The following is a 27,937-nucleotide window of genomic DNA, read 5'->3' as shown; positions in this document are numbered from 1 at the left end:
TTCAAACAGTTGCAGACCTACCAAAAAGACGAGGAGCCGTCAGCAAACAAAATTGACCTACCTGTTCCATATATATGTCACGCCATCTTGACTAATATTGGGGAATACTGGAACCTTAATTTGATGTATCTATCTATGAAGAAAGACCCAGATTTCGAACAGGCACTACCTAATTGACGACTTTTTGGTGTGACCAAAATGCCCCCACCGGCGGCTAGCTTAGCTTGCAGATGACGCTGATGCAAACAGATGGGACACAGGCTGGATTCTGATGTATGGCTGGACTTAGATTTTAATGGAGGAATCTTGACTACAAAGTTCAAGTGAAAATTTCCATTTATACCTGCCCAATAATTTCTGAAACTTTCTGCTTCCCATGGCCGTCTAGCAGCTACCATATAATGTACTCAGTACCAATTAAGTTCTGATTTTGTTCTTGCATGTCGAGATTTGAGTAGAAAACTAACTTCTTTTTGCAAATCGATTTTCCTAGAGAATTTTCAAATGCCAATATGATTTTTTTTAGTTTCTGACTCGAAAGAAACCACAACCAGATCGAGAGGCTTTAAAACTAAATATGGAAGGATTCCTCTCTCTCCCACAAAGTATGGTCTCTAATCATTAACTTTGCAATTAAGTATTGTATCGTTTTTCTAAATGATAAGGCATTTTGGCTGGTAAAGCCGCCACTATATTTTGGCCCAAACAAGTAATTTCAAATTAAATTTATGTTTTTTTTTTTAAAAATATACTATTTCATGAATGTATTGGCCGGCACGAATCATTGTCGAAGATAGAGCCTATCATTTGGCCAATGCATGCAGGCCCCATATAAGTGGATAATATTCAGAACAGTTAAGTTTTTGTTGTGATATGCACCCATGTTGATATATATATGATTGGTTCCTAACATAAGGCTAGAACAATATTAATATCTATTCTTTTCTCATTATTTGTATATTTCAAAGAGTGAATTTCGTTAATAAATTAGACAGGCCAACAGAGAAGTCACAGCGGAAGTCTTTTTCAAAGAGTTTGATGAGAAACTAGAGATGGGGAGGAGCAGTAATTGCAGGCAGCCGAAGACTTCGGCTTCAACTTCCCTCACGGGTTGCACGTGCACCGCCACCTTATCATATCACAGCGCGCATTGAAATCTCAGTCCGCTCCGTTGTCGACATTGTTGAATTCTGAGAGCTCTTTAACTAATGTACAGTTGGATTCGAAAGTATTCATTGAAGATGTGTACAGTCCCATCTGCTAATAAAATATAACTTTGAAGTTTTCACTTTCGCCGCTGTTGCTGGTTCCGTGTAACATCGTCCGGGGACTATAAATATGCTAGTTGGGGAGCGTGGGGGAAACGTGCATGCGTCCTCAAGAAAAAGAAAGAAGACAGTGGCTATAGCTAGAGATCCGGCCATGGAGCTGTTGCTGTTCAAGAGGTCTTCATCTGCACTTGAGGAGGAGAGGAGCCACGAACCCAAGAAAGAGATCGATGAAGAAATATGGAAGGTATTATAAGTCCGATCTTCTGTTTTTAGTTTCTTTCGATTTTCTGAACATTTGGTCTAAGTCTTTGCCTTTAGTTTTCTCGATCTTGGTTAAATACAGTTGAAATTTCTGGATTTTGTGGGTTAACTATTTTTATATCTTTGTGTGAATTTGGTGTTATGTAAAATGCGAAAACAAGATTTGAAGCTTCATTCTTATGTAATATCTGGTTTATTGGCCGGCCTGTACATATTTCTTATTACTTACTGTTCATAACCAGAGCTCAAGAGCTACTGCAAGCGACGATAGCATCAGGCCGGAGCCTTCAGGACAAGGAAAGCACCAAGTTCCAGATGACATGGTGAGTTTCAATGTCACTTTTGTTGACTTTTCTGGCTACTGAACACGCTTGTTTGCATTGAACTTCACCAAGAATTCAGAATTCTCAGATTATAGAAGTTTTTCTTGGGTTATATCTTGAATTCTCTTCGAGTTTTAACATTTCTGCTCTAGGCTACGTGTGCAGTACTTTTACCGTAAGAATTGCCATTACTTACTAAACAATTGCAATTTCACTATTTATATCGCCGGATTAAACAAAAATTAAACTGTACGTGTTCATAAAGATCCGACTGAGTCTGCCCACTGGGTATAATGATGCTGGTAGATCGTGCTTGACTGAACGACCTACATGAAATGCTTACTTCTTCACTACATAGATGTGCGCGTCCGTGACTTATGCCTCCTAACGTGGCAGCGTTTTTATTTTGTCCAGGAAGCGCAGCTTGATTCTGCTAAAGCAGAGATGGGCCAAGTGAGAGAAGAAAATGAGAGGTTGAAGATGATCTTGTCACGTATAGTGAAGGACTACCAAGCACTAAAGATGCATTTCCTCGACGTTGCCCAACAAGCAGAGAATGCCAAGAAGGTCTCAGATGTTACTGCTGCTCCTGCAACCACCAGCAGTTCAGACCATGATTCTGAAGAGACAGGGTTGGTGTCTCTGAGTCTTGGGAACAATTCAACTTCATCTCACAGGACTCAGGAGAAAATGAACGAAAAGAGCAACGAGGAAATAAATGATGATGCCAATTTCAAGGAAGGGCTGAGCCTTGGACTTGATTGTAAGTTTCTGCAGAATGGTCAGAATCCACAGAGTAGCTCTGAGGATCCAAAAGGAGAAGATATGGCAGAGAGTTCAACAAACAGGCTGTTTAAGACACCTAGAAGTGCAGAAGATGATGTCTCGCAGCAGCCCCATGTGAAGAAAGCACGGGTTTCTGTTAGGGCAAGGTGTGACACAGCAACGGTATATTCTCCTCTATGCTTTCATTAATTCTTGTCTTCTGCTGCTTCCTTTTAGCCTGACCTTAGTTAGGTGTACTGAACATGTGATTCAGAAGACTTGAATTAGAAAGGGCGTGACGAAAGGGTTAAATATGCTTTTAACTGTCAACCATTTCAAATTTAAAGAATTCACATTTAAGAAAAGAGTTGGTAAACGAACAACTGAATTCATTTAATATAAAGATGTGTGAACTATTCAAGGTAATTGACAATATTGGGCATCAAAGTTCTCTGAGAAATATCTTTTCTGATTCATTTTATTTTATTTCTAGCAGATGAACTTTAGCTTTAATGCTAGTAGTGAAGTTTCTAATCAAAATCCATCTCTTGAAGAGGTTCTCGATAATTTTCTGCATGTCTAAGCGATATATTGCACATGCAAATATCAATTCACTCTTATCCGCACGTATCTACTCTTTACGTTGTGTCTTCTGCACGGGTGGCTGTTTATTTTACATGTTCTAATGAATAAAAGGATTTGTCTTCTCAGATGCAGGATGGATGCCAGTGGAGGAAATATGGGCAAAAGATATCTAAAGGCAATCCATGCCCAAGAGCCTACTACAGATGCACAGTAGCACCATCATGCCCAGTAAGAAAGCAGGTAGACATATACATGATTCTAGAAACTGAAGTGCAGTTGTTTGACTGGATGATTTCTAGCAACTAAGCTGAAATGCTAGCTGATACTAATTAATTGTGAACTTCTCCTTTCTTGTTTTCCGAATTTTGCAGGTTCAAAGATGTGTAGAAGACATGTCTATACTGATAACCACATATGAGGGGACTCACAACCACCCATTACCATTCCAAGCCACAGCCATGGCTTCCACTACTTCTGCTGCTGCTTCCATGCTCATGTCAGGCTCATCTACTTCAACATCCGGGAATTCCACGTCTGCTGGATTTGTGTTTGATGCTTCTGATATTTCAAGATCAAGACCCTTCGCTCTAGCAAATCCTGTCATTTCAACATCCCCATCTTACCCAACTATTGTACTGGATCTTACCTCTTCATCCTCCACTCCCCAATTCAATACGCTGCAGTACTCTTCTGCTCTCTCTGCAGCGCCTAGATCACAGCCTTCTTCAATTAGTTTCCCAGGCTTCAGCTTCTCTAATTCAGAGCAAACGACCTTGCCTCCAGCTTGGAACACCAACACAGGCCTCTCTGGCAAATATGCGCCAGTATATGAACTCAATAGAATCCCAACTATGGAATCTGCTCTAGCTAGGCCACCACATCAACAATTCTATCAAACTTATCTTCATAGACCCAATCCTTCATCATCGACATCCCTGCCATCATCCCAACAGAACATGTCAGAGACAATCGCATCCGTGACAAAGGCTATAACATCAGATCCATGCTTCCAATCGGCATTGGCAGTGGCGATCTCATCAATCATGAACTCAAATGGTGAGAGGATTCTAGGCCAGAGCATGGAAGAGACTTCAGCTCAAATTTGTACGGGCAGATTAACATAGTTCTGGCCCTTATGGGTCCAGTAACTCCAGTTGGGTCCAGAAAAGGAACATTATTCATTTGAAAGTTTCTTTTTTTTTTTTTTTCAAAATTGATCACAGAGATGTGATGTCCATAGTTGATTTGTTAGGACAAGCTGCAATTGATATTTTTTAAGTGTAAACATGCCCTCTTTGAATCTCAAAATTTTGTCACTTTCATGTCCGTTGATTTCTTTTATGCAATAAAGTTCTGTATGCATGTCTAATTGCAGCAAATCAAAGAATTGGTTATCAAAACATTCACATATAAATATACTTCATATTTTATTGCTGAAGCCTGTAAGTATACTTAGCAGGATGTGCAGAAAGGGTGGAAAAGACAACTTCTCTATATTTCTTAGTAGGAACACGGTCTGCCAGGCCATAAGAATGTTTCTTTCATTAGAACCTAAACTCTGAGAAGACAGATACCCATCTTTTCTTTGATATCAGGCAAAATGCGATCTGGGGAGAAAATTCATGTAATCTTTCGAGTAAAAGGGAACTTCCACCTTTCAAACATCCCCTTTTAGCATTAGTCAAAATTGTCAACGCATTAAGATTTTAGATAAAGTTTGTACAGAGTTTTGGCCACGGAATGCTATTATCAGTTCATCAATCAGTCCAAAACTATGGCCGAGCATGTCAATTGTTTGCCTAAATTCATGAACACCAACGGGTTCGATCTTAATTCCTTTGTCCGGATGAGTCAATAGACAGGCCATAGTACAGATCTTTAATACATTAGCACTGATCCTTAGTCCCCAATTGTATAAATATTTTTGCAACTCACACTTCATCTTCAATCAAACGCAAACGCGCGGAGGGATTCATCATGGTCAATGTCTATCTTCATAATTCATATCCACAGGTTTGGGCTTATATATGGTGAAAATTAGTCTTCTACATTCCTTTAACTTCAAACCTTCACCGATCGTCCAAATTTCCACAAGTTATGTATCCTTCCTTTCTCCTTCGGATGTTGGAGAAAAACGTCATGCTGGCCTAAGGCTTGAATAAGCAAACGTAAAAATTTCAGATAGACATCAAGTAATCAACTCCTGTATCTTCAGAAAAGTATTTCATTGACCCACCTTTTAGGGCGACGAAGATGGTTAGTATTGACTTCTTAGCTAAAAGTAGACAGCTCAAGAAATCTTCAAACTAACTTCATGTGCAGTGACTAATGAACAGTCAAGACATTCGAAAATTTCTAAGAAAAGTGACTTGTCATCTAGTTGGCATCTTTCCACAAGTCCACGAAAACACTTCTAAATCTTTCTTACTTTTTATATTGCGAATAATTGCATGGTTTATTCCAATAAGTACAGCTGGAATTTCGAGAACTCAAAATGCAGATGCCAAACTATCGCTGTTAAAATAAAAATTTAGAATGATATATTCTTGCATTAGAAACACAAACTAAAGACCCGATTCTTATCCAATCGATCATGTAAATCTCATATACAGGTTCACATTCAGCTGAAACATGACGAACAAGTGAGAGTCAAAGGTGCATCTTCATTGAGATTCGAAGGGTTCATGAACTTTAACTCGATAGATGAGACATACCCTGCCCGCTTAATTCATAGCTACGCATATACAGTCAAGAATCAAGATGGTCATGACTATAGATTGTTAATCTTTTCTGGAATTGCGATATACTGACTATACACTCATTACCTCAAAAGAATAGCCTCTATAAGCTGTTAAAATATGATCTTTGGGCGCATAACAAATTAGCCATCCAAAGTGCCATACCAGTAAGCCAGATCAGTTCTTTTTTCTTGTTCCACTTAGTATTTTTGATAAATTAAACTTTATAGATGTGATCACTGTAAAGTGAATTTCAATCATATGATGGCAAATATGCAAACAGCTTTTTCAATAGTACTGGGGCGATAATGAGGCTAGAAGAACACTGGCAGAAGCATTAAATTAGGGATGGATAGTACCGTTTTGAATTAATGTTACTCTGATAGCTTGGCTTCTATACTAGATATGGACTATTCTCCCCTGCTGACATAAACAAGATGAATTTCTCTATGAGTAGGAAGGTTTAAATATTCATTCAAGATCACGCGCCTTTAATTAAGAACTGATTTTAGGGTAATTATCAGCTCCTTGCTTGGGACGGTGTATATGATACGAGTGGTGCAATTTCATATATATATATATATATATATTATAATCCTGCAATTGTATGTGTTATTGATAAATGATATAGCTAAGCTGGTGCAAGTTCTCTCTTTCTCTCTCTCATGTACTTAGGGGACTTCTTGTTCCCAAATTTTGCTATATATTTCCATTTTATCGGCTCTCTCTCTCTCACACACACATCTCATTCTTTAATTGAATTAAAGCTAGCCAATGATAAAGTGCTACCAAAGGGCAGAGTTAAATGGTTCCGTAGATTGACTTAGAAGAAATAAAATAATTCACTTTTTCTTTATAAAATAATTTTTACATATTAAGCGTATGAGAGATGTAGAGAGAGAAGTATGGATGCCAATAAGTCCGATCTAGATTAGATATCCAATCGAACTGCATAAAACAAACTGGACACATAAAAAAATTTGATATCTGATTGATAGTTCAGATCAGATTCAAATATAAGAAATGATATCCGATCGGATTCAGATTTAAGTAAATATTGACTGGATTCATATCCAGATTAGGATCAAATATAATTTCAAAGAAATATTCTATACTCAATGTCTATATTATGGTTTGGATTCAGCTTAAAAATCAGACTCGAATTCAGATGTTAACATAAAAATAGGATTTGGATGGGATCTCGATTTATACATTCAGATTTCGGACTTATTATATACATTTATTTTTTCATCCAAATTCAACTATAAATTCAACTCCAAATAAATAGATATCTGAAAAAATAGATGAAGGTGAAACATACATCTGGTTTGAATCTGATCCATCAACATCTTTAGAAAGAAAGGGGAGACAATTAACATATATATCAGCTCGATTCTCAATGTCATCAGAAGAAGAGCACCGGTAAGAATCAAACAAGAGACCACCCCTATGCAATCAAGAAAGAGAGAAAGATAACGTAATTTCATTAGTGGTCCTCCCAGTAAACGTTAGGAAGGAAAACCTGCTACAGATTTGAAAAAAGAGACAGCAATAAGGAGGGAGAGAGAGAGAGAGAGAAGAAATATTAGATCAACGTTGCAAGTCACAAGAAACCATGACCAGTGTTGATACAAGGCCGATCAAAGGCAGTGTTGGACTTTATGCAAATATTCCTTGTCTTGTTTAGACTTGGGAAAGCATTTTAGTAGTTAATAAATGGCAAAAGCAATAGGAAAAAACAGACAAAAGGACAAAAAACAAGGAAATTGATACGTATAGGACTCAACTTCAGACTGAGATCCAATCACAGTTGACCCTTTACCCGCGTTAAGTTTTGAATGTCGATCCCATCAATTGCAACACGCTTAATTACGTTTGCGCGCATGCACACACACACACACAGAGAAAAACATGCACAAATATAAATAATTTCATATACGTCTTGATAGAGCACGTAAGAGTACTGTATAATACCTAAATTGTAAGGTATACTGCTGGCATTGCTGAATCGATGCAGCTTAGAGTCCCAGAGACAGGAGAAGTTTTGTTTTTGGGGGAAAGAGGTGGAGGAGAAAGGTGTGCAGAGAGGCTTTGGCCTTTTTATCTAGGCGATGAGTTGTTAACCCCCTATAATGGATATGCACATGAAAGAAGAAATATAGGTGTTTTGCTAACTTTTTAAAAAGAAAGGTATTTTTTTGGTTTTTCATTTTCTTGAGAGGTTTTTTTTTTAACACTACCAGAAGGAGTATAGTTATCTTATCTCTAATTTTTAGTAGTCTTCAATCTTGAGCACATTAATGATTTGCATACATGTCTTATGATGAAGACGAAGATGTGTTTGTGTTTGCTCTCAAACGGTTCAGGTGCTCAAACAGATAAAAAAAACCTTTTTATAAAACACAAATGAAACAACATTGGTAAATGTTAAACCCCTTTTCTTACAAGGAAAAAATACTCACCTTATGGAGAACTAGTGGTGGTTTATGATACAGTATTGCGTCATGCTGTTTTAATTTTAGCAATCACACACACACACACACACACACACACATATATATATATATATATATATAGAGAGAGAGAGAGAGAGTGGTTAAACATATGAAGCGTGTATTCGACCCTGAGCACAAAGCGTCCACTACTAGCGAGTTCTTAATTTGAGGCATGGAAATACCTCTGCTTGCTTGCATGTCGCTGGCTTTTTCCCAATTCTATTTACTCGATCCATTGAATGGCAGCTTAAGATGCTTGAAGTGCTTTTGCTGATTACTTATCGCTTGCGAATAATGTTTTTCATTTCATCAGGAAGATAAGAATAAATATGTCCGCTGCTTTGGAAGCGCGTATAGTGTTTTTTGCCAATGGTCACATCTACTAACTAATGAGGAAGCACTTTGATCAGAGTCAAATGACATCTTGCTTGTGCACATTAAACAGGAATATGGGTCATCTGTACACACTCATGTGTCACGGGTACATCCAGTTATATACATATACATATATATAGTCAGATTGAATATTTTGTCAGATACATCATTTTTATCTGCCGCTCGTTCTTTCTATAATCTACCTTGTAAATATATCCGAAAACTGAATAATTTATTAAAAACTATTTTTTTTCAAAGTCAACAGTTTCAAATTTTTTTTCTTTTTGCTTCCTATATAAACGAAAACTCCATTTTTATGTTGATTTATATGTTTTCCGGTGAAAACCGGCTGAAGTGTAGGCCCTCGTCCTTATGTTAGTCCATTTATATGTTTGCAAACATGTAATCACATATACCATAATTATTCGGAAAGAACTTAGGGTAGGTCTTCAACAGGTTTGATAAACACATCACGCATATACATATATATAATATGGATCATACAGCATGACTTAAACATCTTTTTTAATGTTTACTTACACAAAATCTCCTTCAGCATAAAACCCTAAGGTATGCATAGGATTCTTCCTTGCTTCAAGACTTAATTAAACTAAGGTACATCCTTCAACTCGAATGTCGTGCTTACCACCATTTTTAAGCCAAAGGAATAATGCATCGAAACGTGACAACGGTCACGAGATTCAAACCTTACACTTATTGCATGTGAACCGCCTTACCGTCCAATTATGCTATGCTTTTTGGGACAAACATAACTTGATCGTTTACCATCTCAAGAATCAAAAGAAAAAAAAAACTGTGGAGAGTTCAATCATGTTACAACAGATTCCAATGCTTATATGTGATGGCAGAAAGAGCTTCCAAGAAATTAAAAAAAGAAGGCATCAGCATAACATGTGGAAGAAATAATTATAATTTGGACCTTCTTACAGCTTATGAGTTCCCTCAGCCGATCATACTTGTCTACGCATGTCTGGTCTTTGATTTGATAGATTTCAACTACTTTATTCCACGCTTACTTGCTGCACCAAGTTGCCAGACTTCTCTCGTTTATACCATAACGTTGACAACTTGTTAAAGCTAGCAAAATCATCTCTTAATCGAAACAATAATTTATGTCATGTTAAAATCTCGATTAAATAGAGCAAAATTAGACTGACTTATGTCCTAGTATTTGGTAGCAATTAAAAAGACATGGTTGATTATATAAAAAGATAACGACTCATTCTTTTCAGAAGTTGGTATTGAATATATTATATATTTCAAAAAGGAAGCTTTTTTTTTTACTTGAGACCCTTGTTTGAGAGTTATTAACAAAATAGAGGCTCACATCAAGACTTCAAAAACAGACAACCCGTGGCGGTTGATGGAAGTTGATGATGATGAAGTTTTGAATAAGGAACCCGGATGTCAAACCGAACAGTGACTGTTGGACAGCTTGAAGTGACCAAAATGCCCCTACTGGGTGGGCAATTCAAACGTATATGGAAGTTTGAACCACGATATCAAAATCAAAAAATTATATGTACACATATAATCGTAATATATTTGAGTTCAAATCTTTTTTTTTTTACGGTTCCTTCAGTTCCAATAAAAATAAGTTCAAAAACCAAACCCTTTGCCATAAAATTGTTGTAAGTTGTAGTGGTAAAAAGGCGATAATTATAAAATTTTTAAAAGAGCAATTGAAAAAAATTATCTTAAAGTATCAATATAAAAATAAGCATTTTTTTTTGTAGGTCGAAGCAATTATCATTCATTTTCTGTTGTAGAAGGAGGCTTGTGAGCTGCAGAGCTGCTAAGTTGGTAATTAATCCATCGATACGCACCCATTCAGCTAAAAGGGACGTCAATAGGTAGAAAAAATATCAAAAAAATCTTCTTAAAAAATAAACAATTGTTCTAATTAAAATATTTTAGATAAACTTAAAAGATTAAGCACTCCAAAATTGACCACTGGAGAGATAAGTCCCCCACTATGATGTCAAATCATAAATAAGGCCAAAAAGAATTTCCTTAATGCTTTCGAGGCATTTGGATGATATCTTGTCTGACCCACTTTTGTGAAAACTTGGTTTTATAAAAACCAAATATTTTTTAATAAGTTTTTTGGAAGCTTGATATGTTTATTTGAAGGGCACTCTCATAAAACAAGGTTATAATTTTGTTTTTATAAATAACTTCATGGAGTCAGACTTTTTACTTTTTTTTATAAAACTAAGTTTTGTCAAAATTGAATTTTCTTCAAATCCATTTTTGATGGCACCCAAACACTATGAACAGCCTGGTTTTGAAGGGAAGCAAAACCATGTTTTGTTTTCAAAACCGCGTTTTAGTTTTAGGATATCATCTAAAGATTCCAAACTCTTTCTTAGATTTTTTTTTTTTAATAGAAAACATTTCAAAGACCAGATCACACCTTAAGACGTCAACACCAGGTGAAACCCGAGATAGAATTTGCCACGGGTGTGAAGTCTCCAATTTCTCTTCATATTCACTTATTATATACAATGATGTCTGGTTAAATGGATGCTAGGTACAAATTTTTAAATTTTTAAAAGCCATAGTAAGAAAATTACTTAGAAATATCATTATATATAATCACAAAAAACTTTTTTGGGGGTTCGTGTGGGCACTTAACACTGACTCTGCTCTTGGATATATATATATATATATATATATATATATATATATATATATGTGTGTGCGCGCGCATATGTATATATTGTTTAAGGCTTTTAACTGGTGTTCTGATCCTCGAGGTTTCAACTCGTGTCCTCACCAGAAAATCTGGCCAGCAGAGGTCTTTATCAATTCAGGAATCTAATGGCATGACAGCTGATATCGACAATCTCCTATTCAAAGTTTATGTCCATCATGATACGTTTGAACTTTGAACTGAGTGTGACACATCATGAACGTTGAACTTTACTAAATATGTGAACGTGTTAAGAGTCCGACTGCTAATAAAATATAGGTTTGAATTTATGCCACTGCTTTCTTCCTGGTTTTGTCAACAGCTGGACCTCCCAGAACATGAATAAATTAACTTTGAGAGGAAACGTGAATGCAAGAAAGAAAGAAGTCAGTGGGCATGGAGTTGCAGTTGTTCGCGAGGCCGCCTTCTGTTCTTGGAGATCGTGAACCCAAGAAAGAAGCAGATGATGAGATGAACGGGAAAAAGGTATAGGTTCTTGGCTTTCACTTTTCTCTTTTGATTCCTGCTTACACCTGCTTGAAATTGCGTATTGTATATTTAGTTAGTCTAGTCGAAACTATTGGCTTTTCTTTTTATTATCCCTGCTTTTCTTTTTTCTCTCTTTCTCTTTTTTGATAATTTGAAAGATTTTAAGGCAAGGTGGCCATGAAAGGTGAAAGATTGAGTTATCTTATCATCGGGTTGATAGCTGAAGCATGAGGTTGAATTATGTTGATTTTTGGAACTGTATATAAAGCAGAGCCACCGGACTCTTGTTTTTGGTTGCATCTTGTCATAATTAGTTTCGTTAATGTTTCGTTTTCATATATACAACTTATTCTGGAAGTCGCGAAGTGGCAATGTTTAGTCATGCTTCAATGTTTGAAGCGGAAGGACGTCCAGTTCCGCATATATCTTCACGGTTGTTGGGTTTTCCTGTCACTATTTTCATTCCCTGTTCAGCCTTTCGATTAGTTCTATTATGAAAATTTGTCATATGTTAGATATTGTTATCAGGCTCCGAACAAAAGTGAGAAAAAAAATTATTTTCCATCGCACTAAATATTGTATATATAGGAAAATTGATAGAAACCGCAGTTAGGTCAGGAACAAAAACTAGATTGTTTAAATGAGATGTTGAAACTTGAAAGTGTTTTCTTTTAAATCTAACTTACCAATATGATCTTAAGAATAAATTGATGGAAAGCGCATATTAAAAACAAGTTTTACATCAAAATAGATTTTTATAGATATATTAGGTTGCTTATATTTTATTTAAAAAAAATGAACGGTCTGATTTTTGTCCCTGGCTTAATGGTTTGGTTTGAATATCAAATTCTCTCCCTGAATTTGATAGACCTATAATGTTAATTTTTTTTGTGGACGGTTGAGAAAAACAAAGAAAAAAAGTTGTTGGTTAATGTCACATAACTAAAATATGCTATTTGATTTTCTCCTTGTTTGTATCTAAACCATCCATTTAGTAAAGATCAAAAAACAAGATGATGCTACCCACATGAACAAGTCATCTTAGTTGGAACATTTAAAGATGAATTATTTAAAGAAAAATAAAGAGAAAACGGATATAAGGTATTATAGTCATTTAACATTAATTAAATTATTTTTCTTCTCGTTTTTCTGAAAGTTCAACGATAAGGAGGATTATTTACGGGTCTAGCACCTAAAGTTTTCGATCTATATATATATATATAGAAAGAGACTTAATAATTGCAATTGGAATTGTGAATGTCCCTTATTCCGATCCAAACATGTTGCAGAACTAACTGATAACTACATGAAACAAAGGAGATTTGAATTAAACTGAACTTAGGCCATTTAAGATACAATTTTGGATCCACATTTAAAAAATAAACGCTTTTGCTTTTTATCAAATCTGCATATTGTTTCTTGTTCAGTCCGTTCGTCTCAAGGTATCAGGTCTATTCTAGAATCAAGGAAAAGAAAATCTCGATGCTGCTATTATATATCATGACCAACATCACTGTTCTGTCTAGGATCAGAAGCATGAATCCGTCAAAGCTGAGGTGAGTAAGGCAAAAGAAGAGAATGAGAGGCTGAAGACGATATTGTCACGTACACTAAAGGATTATCAAGCGCTGCGGATGCGTTTCTTTGACATTAATGACCAACAGGAAGGAGCTGCCAAGAAATCCTCAGAGCCTATTGGCACTGCTGCCACAATTTTCAGCAGTTCGGGGAATGATACTGAAGAGACAGAGTTGATTACTTTGAGTCTTGGGAATAATCCAACCGCAGCTCAGAAAGAGGAAGAGAAGGTGAGCAACAAGAACAGTGAGAAAATGGGTGATGCCCATCTGGAAGAAGAGTTGGACCTTGGGCTGGCCTGCAAGTTTCAGAGGAAAGATCAGAGTCCACAGAAGAGTTGTGAGGAAGACATGGCAGAGGGATGGCCGCCAAGCAAGTTGTCGAAGGCACCTAGAAGTTCAGAAGACGATTTCCAGCAACAGGCGTACGCCAAGAAAGCAAGAGTCTCTGTAAGGACAAGGTGCGACACACCGACGGTAAGTTCTGCAACTTTTCTCCTAATGCTGCCTCAGTTGCATGGCTTAATCTGTTGCCCTGACTAAAATATAGAATGACAAAGAATCTTCACTGAACAGTCGAAACGCTAGCTGAAGAAAAGATTTGAATTTGATTTGGGTGTTTTTGAAAAATATTCATCTCTGACATACTCTTAATTCACGCATCAATCCTTGACCTTTTTTTTTTTCTTTAACCATGGTTTGCACCTGATTAGCAAAATGAATTGGTGTTTAATTCTTTTATGCATGAAATGTCAGGGAAATTTGCTTTCCTTTTCTCTTTGAGGAATAATTGTCATTTCCTTGAAAAAAAAATTGATTGACAAATATTACGTTAAAACCAATTTGAATTTTGTTTTAAAAACTTGTGAACCATCAAACTTGTAACACAGCCCCCACATAGACTTTAGGGGCAAGAAAAGAGAGGGGGATGACAGCCAGAGCTTCCGCTCTCACCTGGGCAGCGGGATAAAACACTCCTCTCTCATTTGGAATACGGTTTACAGGTGATAAGTTAAAAGGAAAACAAACAAACAATGAATTAAGACAAACTGAAGCCAATCTTTGTAACTTTAAGAAAATTGTATGATCAGATGGCAGATGGATGCCAATGGAGGAAATACGGGCAAAAGATCTCAAAAGGCAACCCATGCCCAAGAGCGTACTACAGATGCACTGTGGCACCATCATGCCCAGTTAAAAAACAGGTATGTATATATTCATGTTATTCAAGAAAATAAGATGAGTTTACTGTTTCCAGCAATCAAATTAGAGTGATGTAAGATAGCCAAATTTAAATTTGACTGTATTTTCTTTTCCGGAAACTAATTTCAGGTTCAAAGATGTGTAGAAGATATGTCTATACTGATAACCACATACGAAGGAACCCACAACCACCCACTACCAGTTCAAGCCACTGTCATGGCTTCCACCACTTCTGCTGCAGCCCGCATGCTGATGTCGAGCTCCTCTATTTCGACATCCGGGACTTCCAATTGTGCCGGTTTTACGATAGATCTCTCCGATCATAAGTCGAGATCAAGTCCTTTCTATCTTTCAAATCCTGCCATTTCAACACCCCCTTCTTACCCAACAATCCCATTGGATCTCACCTCCACATCCTCTTCTCACCACTTCAGTAGCCTTCCATCAACTTTCTCCTCTGTGCCCAAGCATTATCCCGCAATTGGTCTCTCAAACATCACCCTCTCTTCAGATCTGAGATGCCATCTTCCTAATTCCTGGAATGCCAGCACTGGCTGCTTCAACAACAACGGCCCCCAACAATTGAGCAACGGCACAGCCATGCCATCAGCTCTAGCAAGGCCTCCATATGAAGAATTCTGTCAGACCAATCTTCAGAAGCTCAGTCCGTCGTCATCAACATCTATGTCATCATCTCAGCAGCGCTTCTCTGGGACCATTGATGCCGTCGCCAAGGTTATTACATCGGAGCCTAGCTTCCGATCGGCACTAGCAGCAGCAATCATCTCCGTTGCTAGTGGCAGCAACGATGGCTCTCATCTGCTCCAGCGCAAAGACGAGACTGTGGCTCAAAATTTGGAGCGGAAGCAGCAGCTTTTGTCATTCATGGCTGCTTCTTCATCAGCAGGAGGTGGGTCAGGTTAATGACCCATTCATTTGAACTAGAGTGCTTTTCAAGTCATGAAAGCAGATGTGAGAGCATGGAAACCCGCTGATTCTTGGGGCCGGACACTTAACCTTTTTCTTCTTCAAAGGTTAGTGCTCTGCCTCGGCTGATGAAGTTTTTCAGTGAAAGATCATCCAAGTCAGACTCCATCCGACAATCGACTTCTCACTCACTAGAGATGAACAGCTATTGATTCTTGCAATACTGAAATCTTGAAATTGGTGCCCGCGATCGAATGCGTAATTGTGGTATCAATATATGAAGAAGAGCTTTGATGAATCGGTATGCATGTTTCATTTTCTCGTCAAAAAAACCACTACAGTGGAACGATGGCGGCACAGGGATAACACTTCAACCTGGTTTCAGAACCTTCAAAATAAGACTTTGAAGTATCCGGGTGTCACCAGGAGTTTGAAGAAAAACTTGGTTTTACGAATTTATAGGAAGCCAGGTTTTGGGCCTTTCACTCAAAGGTTCGTTAGAGAAAAGTTTGGTTTTCAAAAAACTAAGTTTTCACAAAATTTGATTAGCCAAACGCTTCCACAGGGTTTGGAGAAGGGGTGGAGGCAGGGGCCTTCGCCCCCTTAGATTTTTAAAAAATTAAAAGTTTATGTTTAAATTTTAAAATTTTTGGTTTAACATGTAAAAAAAGAAATAAAAATTATATTTTGACTCATTAAAATTTTGGAACTATAGTTTAACCCGTCGAACGAAATATTCATAACTCTGCCCTAAATTTAGAATGCTAATGAATTTTTGACCTTCTCAAAGACCTAAGTCCAACAGTCTAGCTAGGTCGATGGACATTCCATCAAACGGTAAAGTTACTGATTGAATGGTAAAATGCTTAATAACCTTGTGATTGGTCAGATGGCACATTCTGACGGTCAAGATGTCAGATCATTTTACATCATGTGATCCGGCAGATCACTGTATCTGCTCATATTGGCCACGTAGGGTTTCTAATTTCTATCCTCTCGAGCAGAAAAGCCGAAGCTCTCTATGCAACATCATGAAGGGAGATTTTCATTTAAGGTCACATCTCTTGGCTTTCGAAGAGAAGAGAATGTTAGTTCGAATTTGAAGTATGTCATCTTATGGGTGTTTTCACATTATTCTTCCTGTAAGGCTTGGTTGTGCGCACTGATCTCAATTGAAAAACCATTTTGTTCATAATGGATATCAACCTAAATTATGTCATATCTGAAAAGTGATTTCTTCCCCATCTCATGTCCTAACTCAAAATTGAAAATGCGCGGTCACACAGTAACTTGGTTTACTGAACTTCGGAGAAACTTCCGCTGCAACACGGCCAACTACAATATCTTCAGATTGGAGTAATCTGCCGGGCCATAAGGAGAGAAGAACTCAAGAAACCAATTTTTCTTCCTTCTCGGGTTGCATCCCATGTCCTCACAGAGTTTATCATTGTACCAAATTTGAATGGCTGAAATGCTAGACTTGTTGTACTTGCATCCTCCATGATTCTCCTTGTACTGATACCATTTCCTCATATCTTCTTCCATTTCCTTGGTGTTTGGTAGCCGGAAACCACCTGTGAGCAGGCAGACCAACCATCTGACCTCCATTTCCGACATGAACAGATTTGATACGGCTTCCGTATGTCCGATTACTGCCATGCGAGGAATCCATGGATGGATGCATTCCCTGTACAAGAACAACGATATCTTTACTGAATTTGACGCTAGTTTAGCTATAAGTTGTTGGTCTGAAGCTGGGACCCGATGATTCGGTTCCACATTGGCCTTAGCAGGCACTGTTTCTCATTAAAGCCTAAGGCCCAGTTTGACCCTGAACCAATTTGCACTCATGAAAATATATAAATCTCCCGACAAATTGTTTGTTGATTATCAACTAGAACAAATAGTGAAAGCAATGATCCAACAGGTGAGCAATGTAATAATGAAAAATAGAATATACCAAGGAAGCCGGATTGAAGCTAAAATGTTGATAATTAGAAGCAGATGCAATGACATATACAGAAAAAACCCAGAAAAGAGCAAAGGCAGAAAGCTTCACCTGTACAGAGGAATAATGCTAGATTCTGACCCAGATAAGAACTGTTGGTAGATGGAGGATTTGAAAATATTCTTGAGCTTCTGGGTGGCCCTACACCCAGTGGCAAAGATTACAATATCAGCTTCTACTGGTTCATTTTCATTCTCAAGCATCAGACCGCTATCATAGAAGGCCCAAGATTCAGACTTTTTTATCACGATGCTTCCTTCTTCTAGGCAAGTGAATAAATTTTCAGGAAGAGCAGCAACATGACATGATGCAATCTGTTGGAAGACACCTTCCTCGGGTAAGATGCCAAACTTCTTCAATGGGAACTGCCACTGTAGGCACAATTCCACCAGCTTGTTGAGGCCCCATCTCTGTATCCACCAATTCAAAACACAGAATGCTATTATTCAGTTTGATCAGTTTACCTTCTTTTTAAGTTGGTGATATGCTGATGAAGTAAGTGAAATGATTTAATCTTCAGACATAGCTTCAGAAATTCATAATAAAGACGAAAATTGTAGTACCAAAGGAGATAGTACTGTAGCCAGCAGGCTGAAGAAGAGGCTCTCTCCAGGCTTATGATCTAAAAGCTCAGAAAAGCGAGTGCCATAGAGAAATGCAAGAGCGATTGTCCAGCCCAATGTCCCAGGAAAATGCCACAGAGGTTTTCTACATATTAGTGTGCAGGGAAACTCCATGCCTACAAGAAAGTTTAGTGACATCAAAGATTCAACAATTTCTTGGAGAGAAAACTATAATGATCCCATTGGCTACTAAAAACCTAACCGGTAATTAGTTGAACACCACATCGAAGCTCATCTCAATTGGTTTAAACATGAAGTTTCGGTTGAATTTACTTTCTTCTTTGGCTCATGCAGCTTTACTAGATAAGCCTGGGGAATTAATTGGATAGCTTCGGTTGGGGTTGTCAAGCTTGGTGAGGTTAACTAAAAGCAGAATAAAGTGTGTGCCCCGAAGCCCCATCTGTCCTATAAATTTGAACGTCTAGCCAATTAAGCAACAGCCTTCATGCAAGTATGGATAACAGAATGAGGTCGGGCCATCCTTTCCTAGTTTACTTCCTCGGATTGTCATATGAGGCCAAATTTTGATAGGTACTTTTCATTTGAAAAAGAAAAAAAAAGTAACCATTCTCACCATTGATGTTAGCACATTTTGCAGCAATATCAATCGCTGACTTTAGAAATCCAACAACCACAATCCTTTTTCCTGTGATCAAATTGTCAACCTCCTTGGGCTCCATAGAGTACAGATCCACTGCATGGATCACCTTGCCTTTGAAGACCTCTGGACCTCTTCCCTTCACAAACAATGGCCATTTCGGAATGTCACCATATCTTCCAGTGCAGATTATCACAAAGTCCACTGTGTGCACCTGCATTTCCTTCCTGGTTAAGGAATACTGTGAGAGTAATGGAACTTGTGGAGGAGTAGGTGCATGGCCATTTTCAATCAATGAAATTAGTAATGTGATTTGTTCAAACTATTTCCTGATTTGAATGGTATTAGGAAGGATGATAACTTAGACGGGGTCGAGTATGTTCACAAGTGGAACATGAACCCCTCTGTTGGGCTACAAAGTCTGTGTGACCAAGTTAAGGGAAGTTTGTGCCTGAAAGTGGCCCTTTGTGAAGCACTAGACATCAAGAACAGAGAAAGTAAAATCTGTTCACAAGATTGTGCGACTATACTTCGAAGTTATGCCTCCAAGTCTCCTTTCAAATCCCTTACAGATGTGATCTTCAAAATTCATGACCTGAAGTTTTCGGAAAATTCATGACCAGAAAATTCCCTCATAGATTGATTCCTAAACGTGCAAATAAAATTTCATAAGGATACCATGATTTGATGAACTAAAATTTTTGAATTTGGAGGTTAAAGAATTAATCAACATTGAAATAAACTATTCCAAGATCAAACCTGTAGGTTTTAGACCATGGAGATTACATACATAAAGAAACAATCTTGAAACTGTAGTAGCACAACTTTTTGCAGTCTCATGCACCTGATCCTGATTTTTATCAGTGATGAGCCACTCTATTAGATTGTACCAGTGGATCCTATAATTCTTCCAGAACTGAACATTAAAATCATGCAGGCTACTGGTGAAATTGGTAGGAGATAGAACTAGATAGACAGATAGCCAAACAGGACTTAATAGACATACACTTCCTGGATTGAGAAGCCCAACATACCTGGAAAACTGGGCAGTTTTTATATCATTCAAGAAAACAGAATCAACTGTGATCATCCTTTAATTTAATAATATCTAAAACTTGACTTCTAGGAGTTTTGGAATATAAGAAATAACATACTAAGGGAATTGCAAATTGAGATTAACCTGTGAACATCCATGAAGGACATTGTGCACTGTAATCTGCCATGTTCCCCCTGAACTGAATGGTTCACCAGACCACGCATCATCACTCATGGAAGGAAGAACTCCATCTTTGGATGAACACGAATCTTTTACGAATTCCACGCCAACCACTTGAGAGTTGAACTGAATGTATTGCAGGAGTTGGAATTGCCTGGCATATGACTGAATGTACTCCAAGACTTCACCATGAGTGGGGTGGTCGCTAGTGACGGAGGAGGGCCATGGGAAATCCGAAAACTGGAAGGCAATCTTGGGTGTCTGCAGCAGAGTATAGTCCAGTGTTCTCAACCATACTCCTCCAATCATGTCCTTCATCTCGAAGACGATTGGAATGAAGCCTTTCTCTCTCACATATTTGCAGGCAATCAAGCCACTGATTCCAGCACCCACAATCCCAATCTTTTTGGCATCCATTCCCTGCCCAACCAAAGGTATCAACCAGTAACAATAGAGAAAAGGAAGTAGGCACCTCAAGCACTTGTGTTACATGGAATGCAACATCTAAACTAGAATTTGATGGTTTAGTTACAATAACTTGTCAGTAATTTATGTAGGAAGATTGGAGGGTTTATGTGGTGGTCTCTCTCTCTCTCTCTATCTATCTATCTATCTATCCAGCAGTACCTACCTTTCAATGGGACGAAGTTGGTTTGTTTTTAAGCCCTGCAGAAATTTCCCCACCTAACCACCCACATACGCTGGCTCACCTCTAAGCAGACAAGCTAATCCAATTGCTGTTAAACAACTATTTTTTTCCGTGTGTACGCGCTTTCGCTTGTATGTGTGCGTCATTGAACTTCGAATCGTCTCTAGTCAAGAATCCATGAGAGGCAGTTCGCTAAGTTCTTTGTCTACCTCTTTTTGTGACATGAGATGGATCAGGGCCTCAGGGGCGATAATGGCGTCCCCTTGTGATACATCTATTACAGTATTGCGTTACGGTCGCCAATATTTTGTAAAGACGCAAAGCGATCCTCCCATTTGAATTTTGCCGAACTACTTATGAATCGGTTGAGCTGTTAACTATGGTTAGACGATTATGCTCCCCGTGATCATCTGAGATTCTGAAACCCTCTTCTCTTTTCGTTTCTTTCTGCCATCAAGAAGGGATATATTATCATTTTTATTTGCTCTAAACTGTTACCCTGGCAGATGTACCTCATTTGCTACATTCATCTGCTCCATACTACCTGATTTAGAAGGCAGACAGTCTCAGAAGCTGGCAGGTGTAAGACCCGTGCGTGCCCTCATGCCAAAGAAAGCCCATAGAACAGATCACTATGAAGGCATTGAGGCCCACAAGTGGATCTTGATATAGCCTTATAAATCAAGATATTAAGAAAAAATCATTATATTTTTGTCATTTTCATCTGTAGGTTCACCATTTTCCGGACCGAAGTAAATGTGACTTGAGGCAGGCCCCCATCGCCATGCCCACGATAGGAAACGCAACGGCTGACCTGCCGTCCGAACAAACAAACATCTCCGCCAATTTTCGTTAAAGTATCCTAAAAAAGGTCTCCTCTTGTTCAGATGCCAGATGATACTTCGGTCTTTTTCAAAAAAATTGAAACTGTGTACTTTCTATCTTGTAGCCCATAGTTTCACTGAATTCTCAAAGGAAAAAAATAAAGAGAGGGATTGTATCATTATTGGTTCAGCCCCTAGGTTTTACAATCGAAAATATAGATATCATATACATGAATCAGATAAATTAACATCCCTATCGTTTGCACCTACTACTGCCTGCTCATATGATATCTTTTAAGCATCTTTTCCAAATTAATCATATATTATAAATGCAGATAGGTCAAGAGCTAATAATTAGTCGACAGATGCAGCTGTAGTTAATCAACTATGTATAGTGGCTCTGCCCCTGGATGCACAGAGAAGTAAAGAGTCGGTAAAAATCCGATCCCCAAATCAAATTTTATTGTTAATTATTGGGAACTTCACTAAAATTGTAGAACTTCATTTTGGGGGCTTCATTAAAACTACAAGGAGTTTCCTTATTCTGTCATGGATAGACATTGACAGTATTCCTTCGAAAACCTAAGACCAAAGCTGTTTAAATTCATTTATTCTTTGTGTAGACATAATTACAAGCTATACTGATCAGTAGTGATCTCCCCATTGTGAAGTAACAAGTTGCAGGAGCTCTAGATCTTGAGGTTTGAGTAATCTGCTGGACCATAAGGCAAGAAGAGCTCAGAAAGCCAGTTGCTCTTCCTCCTTGGGTTGCACCCCATGTCTTTGCAGAGCATGTCGTTGTACCAAATGTGAATTACAGTAACGCTAGGCTTCTTATAAATGTATGCAGAGTGCTTCCTTCTGTACTCATCCCACCTCTTTATGTCATCTTCCATTTCCTTGGTGCTCGGCAGCCGGAAGCCGCCGGCGAGGAAGCAGACCAACCATCGCACTTCCATCTCCGCCGTAAAGAGATTTGATGCGCTCTCTGTGTATCCGATGATCGCCAGTTGGGGAATCCTTGGATGGATGCATTCTCTGTTGGAAATGAACAATGGTAGTACTCATGCTCAGTTTAGCACCAACTGGTTAGTAAAAGACTGAGCCCAGCACAGGCCAACAGGGGTCTGAATCTGGGAAGCACATCAGGGGACAATCTTCATACTAGAAGCGGAATAGATCAAATTAATAAGAACCATATCTTAACTGTTAGGTATCCTTTGTAGGATTCTAAACAGTTTAGGTTAGCCCACCCTGCTGTCTACCATTTTTATTTTCCTTTTTTTGTCTTTTTTTTAGGTGAGTGATTCATCATGGTCAATAAGGTTGGCTATTGCCTTTTGTGTCATCTTTCAAGATCCACAAAACTTGTTTAGAAATCTATGCACATTAGAAGGTGACAGGGACCACAATTTTTTTTTTAAGGTGAACTCCATTACCGCAACCTTTCAACTTCGAACCGGGTACATCGAGCTTCCAATTAACCTGAAAATATATTTTCTTTGAATGCGCATGAAAATTTGAAATTTAAAATTAAAGGAAAATGAAAATAAATAGAACTAAAAAATTACAAAAAGCTGATTACCGTTTGAATAGATATAATATAACAAATCATTGCTCAACTCTTGGAATTTAATCAATTCGCGCGCGACTCTTTAGAGAAATTCACAAAGCTCCGCCCACTAAAATAAAACATTAATTCCTTGTATAAAAAACCAGTCATCCTTTGTTGAAGAAAAAAAATCGTTCCTAAAAGGGGTATTTCTGTATTCTTATGTCAAAAAATTAATGTTTTGCAGCCGTTTCAGATTTTCTTTCAAAGATTAAGTGCTATTTGTTCAGTTATTTGTTATTTGTCTCGATGTGGGCAGTTTCTTGTTATTTTTTCTAAATAAAAATCAAGAATTTAAAAGTAAAAAACAATACAATTTTTTTTTTAAGGCAGACCTGTATAGAGGAAGGACGCCACACTCCAATCCTGGTAACAAGTATCGGTGGTATGGTGATGAAGGCTCGAAGAGAGACTTGAGCTTCTGATTGCCTCTGTAGCCGGTGGCAAGGATCACCAAGTCTGCCTCCACCAACTCCTGTTTCTTCTGATCATGAGATTCACTCTCAAGAACAAGGCCCTTCTCGCAGAAGCCCCATCTTGCAGATTTCTTTATGATGATTCTCCCTGCCTCTACATGATCATAGAAGTCTTGAGGAAGAGTGAAGATATTGCAGGAGGCCATTTCTTGAAAGAAGCTTCCTTCAGGCAAAATGCCATACTTCTTCAGCGGCAGCTGCCATCGTAAGCAAAACTCCACCAATTTGCAGAGCCCCCATCTCTGTACCCACCAAAATAAATTTTTAAAAAAATTGTTGGTACTTGATATTCGTACAAAATCGCAAAAGAATGCACTTGTTTTTAAATCTTCTGCTTAAAAGTTCTGCTGTAGCTAAAGTGCTGAAGTTCCCAATTCCTTAGTTTAAACATTTCTTTTGTAATGTTCTAGCAGAGGAGGTCTTAAGCTTCGGCCTCAACATTGGGCATGGTTTAGGGCATGGAAATGGTGAAAACGCATTTCGAAGTTACCTTCACTTACAATGGAAATATTTATTTCTTTTCCAAAAATGTATTGGGAGAGAGCGAGAGTAAAAGTTAAACAAAGTAAAGTTACCATAGGAGACAAGAGTGTGGCCAAGAGAGCAAGAAGAAAGCTCTCCCCAGGCTTATGGTCCATAAGCTCTGAAAAGCGAGTGGCGAAGAGGAACCCAAGGGTCATTGTCCAAGCAAGGGAGGGAGGCAAATGCCATCTTGGCTCCCTGCAGATCATGGTGCATGGAAGTTCCACCCCTACATAGAAACCGAATATTTCACCATCAAAAAAACTAATAAGGATTAAAGAAAGTCTAATCCTATCAGTTTGTTTTTTCTGCCTTGCATCTATGACTATCCTCTTTTTTCCTTTTTCTGAAAGCCGAACCTTCCTAACTGAGAGCCTAGCTCTCTCCTTCCCCTTGCCCAGTGGATGTCCACTCTCATGGCTTTCATGACAAGAGAAAAAACTGGGTCTAGTTAAATAGGCTTTTAGCAGTACTCCACAGATAACTCGATTTCTGCACATGAACTGTTTAATTTATCTTACCATTGGCACCGGCGCATTTATCTGCGACGTCGAAAGCCGTCTTCTGGAAGCCAACAACCACAATCTTCTTGCCTGAGATCAAGTCATCAACTTGTTCATGGTCCATGGAGTAGAGCTCCATTGCATGCACCACCTTGCCCTTGAAAACCTCTGGCCTTTTCCCTGCTTCAAAGTCTGGCATGTTTGGGATGTCCCCGTACCTCCCAGTGCACACCATCACAAAGTCCACAATGTGCACCTGCACTTGCAATTCTTTGCAGGTCTTAGTATTAAACTAAAGAAGAGGATGGAAAAAACAGTGAAGTATCAACCTGCATTAAGTCATTTAAGATTGCAAGTGACGTGCTTACAAGTGGCGCTAGAGGGTCAACTGGATAGATATGGGCCTCTTGACTTTGTATCCTTCAGCCAATTTCATCATATATATTTCTCACTTTAACTACAGTTAACTCCTCAGCATCACTCCACCTGGTATTCAAGTTGAAGAATGGTGAGGAAGGCACCCTCAAGGCACCCAAAGCCTGCCCTATACCTTAGGGGGACGAGTGGTTGGGTAAGAGATTCTGCTCTCGTGTGTGGTAGGACGAAATTCTTCTCATGCTCACCCAAAACTACGGTTAACATCACACCATGGTTTTCAGTTGCCAAAGTATCTTACATACTACCTTTTTTCTGCTTTCTTTTGAACTTGTCAAACAATATGCAGAAAGAATGTTATAACCCAAAGCCACTTAGGTCAGAAACAAAGATAAGATGTTTTGAAGATAGATTAGTTATGTACTTTGCCAAAGTCACGGAATGAGTAAGTCGTCACCGGATGAATTGCGGAGTAGATAGATCTGATCAGGACTCTGCTGTGGCTCCATGCTTTAATCCGTAGAACGTCATGCTGCCAAGCTTTGTGCACTTTAATCTTATTATTAAATATGGTTTTAAGAGTTGTATCTTCATACAAAATATATATTAAGTTGGTCGATTTGTTTAGTCTAAACCATATTGATTTGATCATCAAAAAGTTACAGCATTTAGAATGATACTAAAATACCAAGAAGACAACGGAGCATACGAAAAGTACACTAAATTTTCACATGTTTTGACGGTTATAAGCATGTTTCCCCCAACTTACCCCTCTCTGGGATATGAAAAAAAAGCGCAAAGTTTTCTGGGTTTTCCTTCATACTTCATTTACAGCAAGCTTCCTACTAGATAGAAGTCGTCAGTAACTATTTTTGGGAGTTTCATGTTTCTTTCTTTCTTCTTCATGGCTAGACGACATTGCATTGCTATCTTGTTCTCAAAATAGTAGAGATTTTCACAGACCAATAGTTCTCTGTCCACCATCCTCTTAGGGGATGGACATGGAAGACTTGTATTAAAAGAGGTCGCCCAAATGCTTCTCTTAGCATAATCTGGCAGGCACCTAACCCCACCTAACTGAGAAATTCAAAACAGTCGTTGACAGATTACAGCTTCCAGGCCCTTGGGCATCCGAAAAGGACTCCTTCAACTATCTGACCTGAATTAAAATACATAGTTACTTATCCTCACCTGCTTGGATTTACCTGAAGATCAACTTTACGTATTTTCAAGATTCGTATGCCCGAACTTCAATACATCTGAACCTCCATTTGAACATCTGAACTTCTACTTGGATGTGGAGAATTTTATGTCAATCAGGCAGTAGTATCATGTTTTACTTCGAGGCAGATTATCAGGCCAATTTTGACAGGGAGCATAAATGAGAAACTTGCAATTAACATATACAGTACAGTTATAAATGCATCACTAAGAAATCTACCATCTGGCTCACCTTGCTACATCCTTCGTTGGCATTTAGGACCGATATATGCCACTTCCCACCTGAATTGAATGCCTCTCCTGACCAAGCATCACCCATGGAGGCAAGAACACCAAGATCCCTGGAATCTAAGTTCTCAACGAAGTCCATACCGACGACTTTGGAGTTGAACTGGATGTATTGGAGAAGGTGGAAATGTCTGGCATAGGATTGAAGGTATTCCAAGAACTCACTGTGAGTCGGGAGGTCGCCGGTGACTGCCGACGGCCACGGGAAATCCGAGAACTGGAAGGCAAGCCTGGGCGTCTGCACTAAAGTGGAGTCCAGTGTTCTCAACCACACGCCCCCAATGTTGTCCTTCATCTCGAAGACGATGGGAGTAAAGCCTTTCTCCTTCACATATTTGGAAGCGATCAAGCCACTGATTCCAGCGCCGATAATTGCAACCGTTCTGCTTTCCATCAGAAAAGTCGCCGGAGGGAGAGGATGGAGCAATGAAGCAATGGGAAGTTCGCGTATCTCTTCGGTTTGTTTTATAAAAGAGATTAAAAAAAAAAAAGCTTCTGACCGTTCTCAAAGAGAAGTAGAGAAGTCTTCTATCAAATTTAGATTAAATTCAACGGCAAATCACTTTCATGTGAAGTAGATTGTGATTCTATTTTTCATTGTTTATTTTCCATTGACTTGGCCAATATGGGTTCAAAGTCTATGTAGATTAAAAAAAAAAAAAGAGCTACTCACTAATGGCCATTTATCATCTCAATTACAAAATAGCTAACCAAAAAAGGCAAACTCATCATCTTATCGTCTGATTTGATATGCTAAGCAAATACCAAGTTCATTCATTACATCAACTTGACGAATAATTTAATGGGAACACGTGTTAAGGCGTGCTGTCAACAATACGAAACTATTACTTTGAGGTTCAGGACGTAGCGCTGTACGTAATGTTTAGTAAACTATCAATCAAGTTGATCGAAAAAGTACTTCAAGATATTCAGCTTTTATATATATATATATATATCATGTTTCATTTTCCTTTCTTATTTGTCAACCAATTTCTTAAGGCATTTTCCATTTTGTCGGCTCTTTCTCTCTTTCTTTTTTCTTCCTTGCTCTTGTGCATAAGTATATTTGGTCAACGAGCAATTTCGAGATTTTTGTTGTCTATAAAGGTCCAAAAAATCTATAAATCAAAACAAAGAAAAGATATATAAGTCAGATTTCAATATTTTATGACCCGAAAAGCTTTGAACAGTTTAATTTCTTCTTCCATTTCCTTGGTGTCGGCAGCCGGAAACCGCCGGCGAGGAAACAGACCAACCATCGAACTTGTCCGACTCGAAGAGATTTGATATGCCTCCG

At 38.3% G+C, this 27,937-nt stretch overlaps 4 protein-coding genes across 4 annotated transcripts; 2 read left to right on the top strand and 2 right to left on the bottom strand.

Moving 5' to 3' along the window:
• The first annotated feature begins 1,289 nt into the window (after positions 1-1,289).
• LOC116255677 (WRKY transcription factor 72A-like) lies at positions 1,290-4,563 on the top strand. The gene is made up of 5 exons (XM_031631583.2): positions 1,290-1,515; positions 1,775-1,855; positions 2,270-2,803; positions 3,332-3,445; positions 3,577-4,563. Exons 1-5 carry the CDS (start codon positions 1,339-1,341, stop codon positions 4,327-4,329), a joined length of 1,659 nt encoding a protein of 552 aa, XP_031487443.1. The 5' UTR covers positions 1,290-1,338; the 3' UTR covers positions 4,330-4,563.
• A 7,336-nt stretch (positions 4,564-11,899) lies between these two features.
• Positions 11,900-15,722, top strand: LOC116255573 (WRKY transcription factor 72A-like). The gene is made up of 4 exons (XM_031631442.2): positions 11,900-12,015; positions 13,545-14,072; positions 14,687-14,800; positions 14,928-15,722. Exons 1-4 carry the CDS (start codon positions 11,926-11,928, stop codon positions 15,720-15,722), a joined length of 1,527 nt encoding a protein of 508 aa, XP_031487302.1. The 5' UTR covers positions 11,900-11,925.
• Positions 15,723-17,036: 1,314 nt separating this feature from the next.
• Positions 17,037-21,040, bottom strand: LOC116255572 (probable flavin-containing monooxygenase 1). The gene is made up of 6 exons (XM_031631440.2): positions 21,029-21,040; positions 20,135-20,590; positions 18,931-19,168; positions 18,297-18,472; positions 17,785-18,143; positions 17,037-17,412 (listed from the first exon to the last, which is right to left on the bottom strand). Exons 2-6 carry the CDS (start codon positions 20,585-20,587, stop codon positions 17,061-17,063), a joined length of 1,578 nt encoding a protein of 525 aa, XP_031487300.1. The 5' UTR covers positions 20,588-20,590; positions 21,029-21,040; the 3' UTR covers positions 17,037-17,060.
• Positions 21,041-22,101: 1,061 nt separating this feature from the next.
• On the bottom strand, positions 22,102-27,329 carry LOC116256344 (probable flavin-containing monooxygenase 1). The gene is made up of 5 exons (XM_031632696.2): positions 26,585-27,329; positions 24,775-25,012; positions 24,307-24,482; positions 23,591-23,973; positions 22,102-22,681 (listed from the first exon to the last, which is right to left on the bottom strand). The coding sequence occupies exons 1-5, from the start codon at positions 27,032-27,034 to the stop codon at positions 22,333-22,335; spliced, it is 1,596 nt and encodes a 531-aa protein (XP_031488556.1). The 5' UTR covers positions 27,035-27,329; the 3' UTR covers positions 22,102-22,332.
• Positions 27,330-27,937: the final 608 nt, after the last annotated feature.

The sequence above is a fragment of the Nymphaea colorata genome, chromosome 6, assembly GCF_008831285.2.
Source record: "Nymphaea colorata isolate Beijing-Zhang1983 chromosome 6, ASM883128v2, whole genome shotgun sequence".
NCBI lineage: Eukaryota > Viridiplantae > Streptophyta > Magnoliopsida > Nymphaeales > Nymphaeaceae > Nymphaea > Nymphaea colorata.
The sequence above is the reverse complement of the archived record's forward strand: the minus strand, read 5'-3'. Positions and strand labels throughout refer to the sequence as shown.

Coding starts and splice junctions, on each gene's coding strand:
- LOC116255677 (XM_031631583.2), top strand. CDS start 1,339: ATGCTAGTTGGGGAGCGTGGGGGAAACGTGCATGCGTCCTCAAGAAAA. Junction 1,516..1,774: donor TCGATGAAGAAATATGGAAG/GTATTATAAGTC, acceptor GTTCATAACCAG/AGCTCAAGAGCTACTGCAAG. Junction 2,804..3,331: donor CAAGGTGTGACACAGCAACG/GTATATTCTCCT, acceptor TTGTCTTCTCAG/ATGCAGGATGGATGCCAGTG.
- LOC116255573 (XM_031631442.2), top strand. CDS start 11,926: ATGGAGTTGCAGTTGTTCGCGAGGCCGCCTTCTGTTCTTGGAGATCGT. Junction 14,073..14,686: donor CAAGGTGCGACACACCGACG/GTAAGTTCTGCA, acceptor TTGTATGATCAG/ATGGCAGATGGATGCCAATG. Junction 14,801..14,927: donor CATGCCCAGTTAAAAAACAG/GTATGTATATAT, acceptor AACTAATTTCAG/GTTCAAAGATGTGTAGAAGA.
- LOC116255572 (XM_031631440.2), bottom strand. CDS start 20,587: ATGGATGCCAAAAAGATTGGGATTGTGGGTGCTGGAATCAGTGGCTTG. Junction 18,473..18,930: donor AAAATGTGCTAACATCAATG/GTGAGAATGGTT, acceptor ACTTTCTTGTAG/GCATGGAGTTTCCCTGCACA. Junction 18,144..18,296: donor CTACAGTACTATCTCCTTTG/GTACTACAATTT, acceptor TGGTGGATACAG/AGATGGGGCCTCAACAAGCT.
- LOC116256344 (XM_031632696.2), bottom strand. CDS start 27,034: ATGGAAAGCAGAACGGTTGCAATTATCGGCGCTGGAATCAGTGGCTTG. Junction 24,483..24,774: donor TAAATGCGCCGGTGCCAATG/GTAAGATAAATT, acceptor GTTTCTATGTAG/GGGTGGAACTTCCATGCACC. Junction 22,682..23,590: donor GGCGTCCTTCCTCTATACAG/GTCTGCCTTAAA, acceptor CATTTCCAACAG/AGAATGCATCCATCCAAGGA.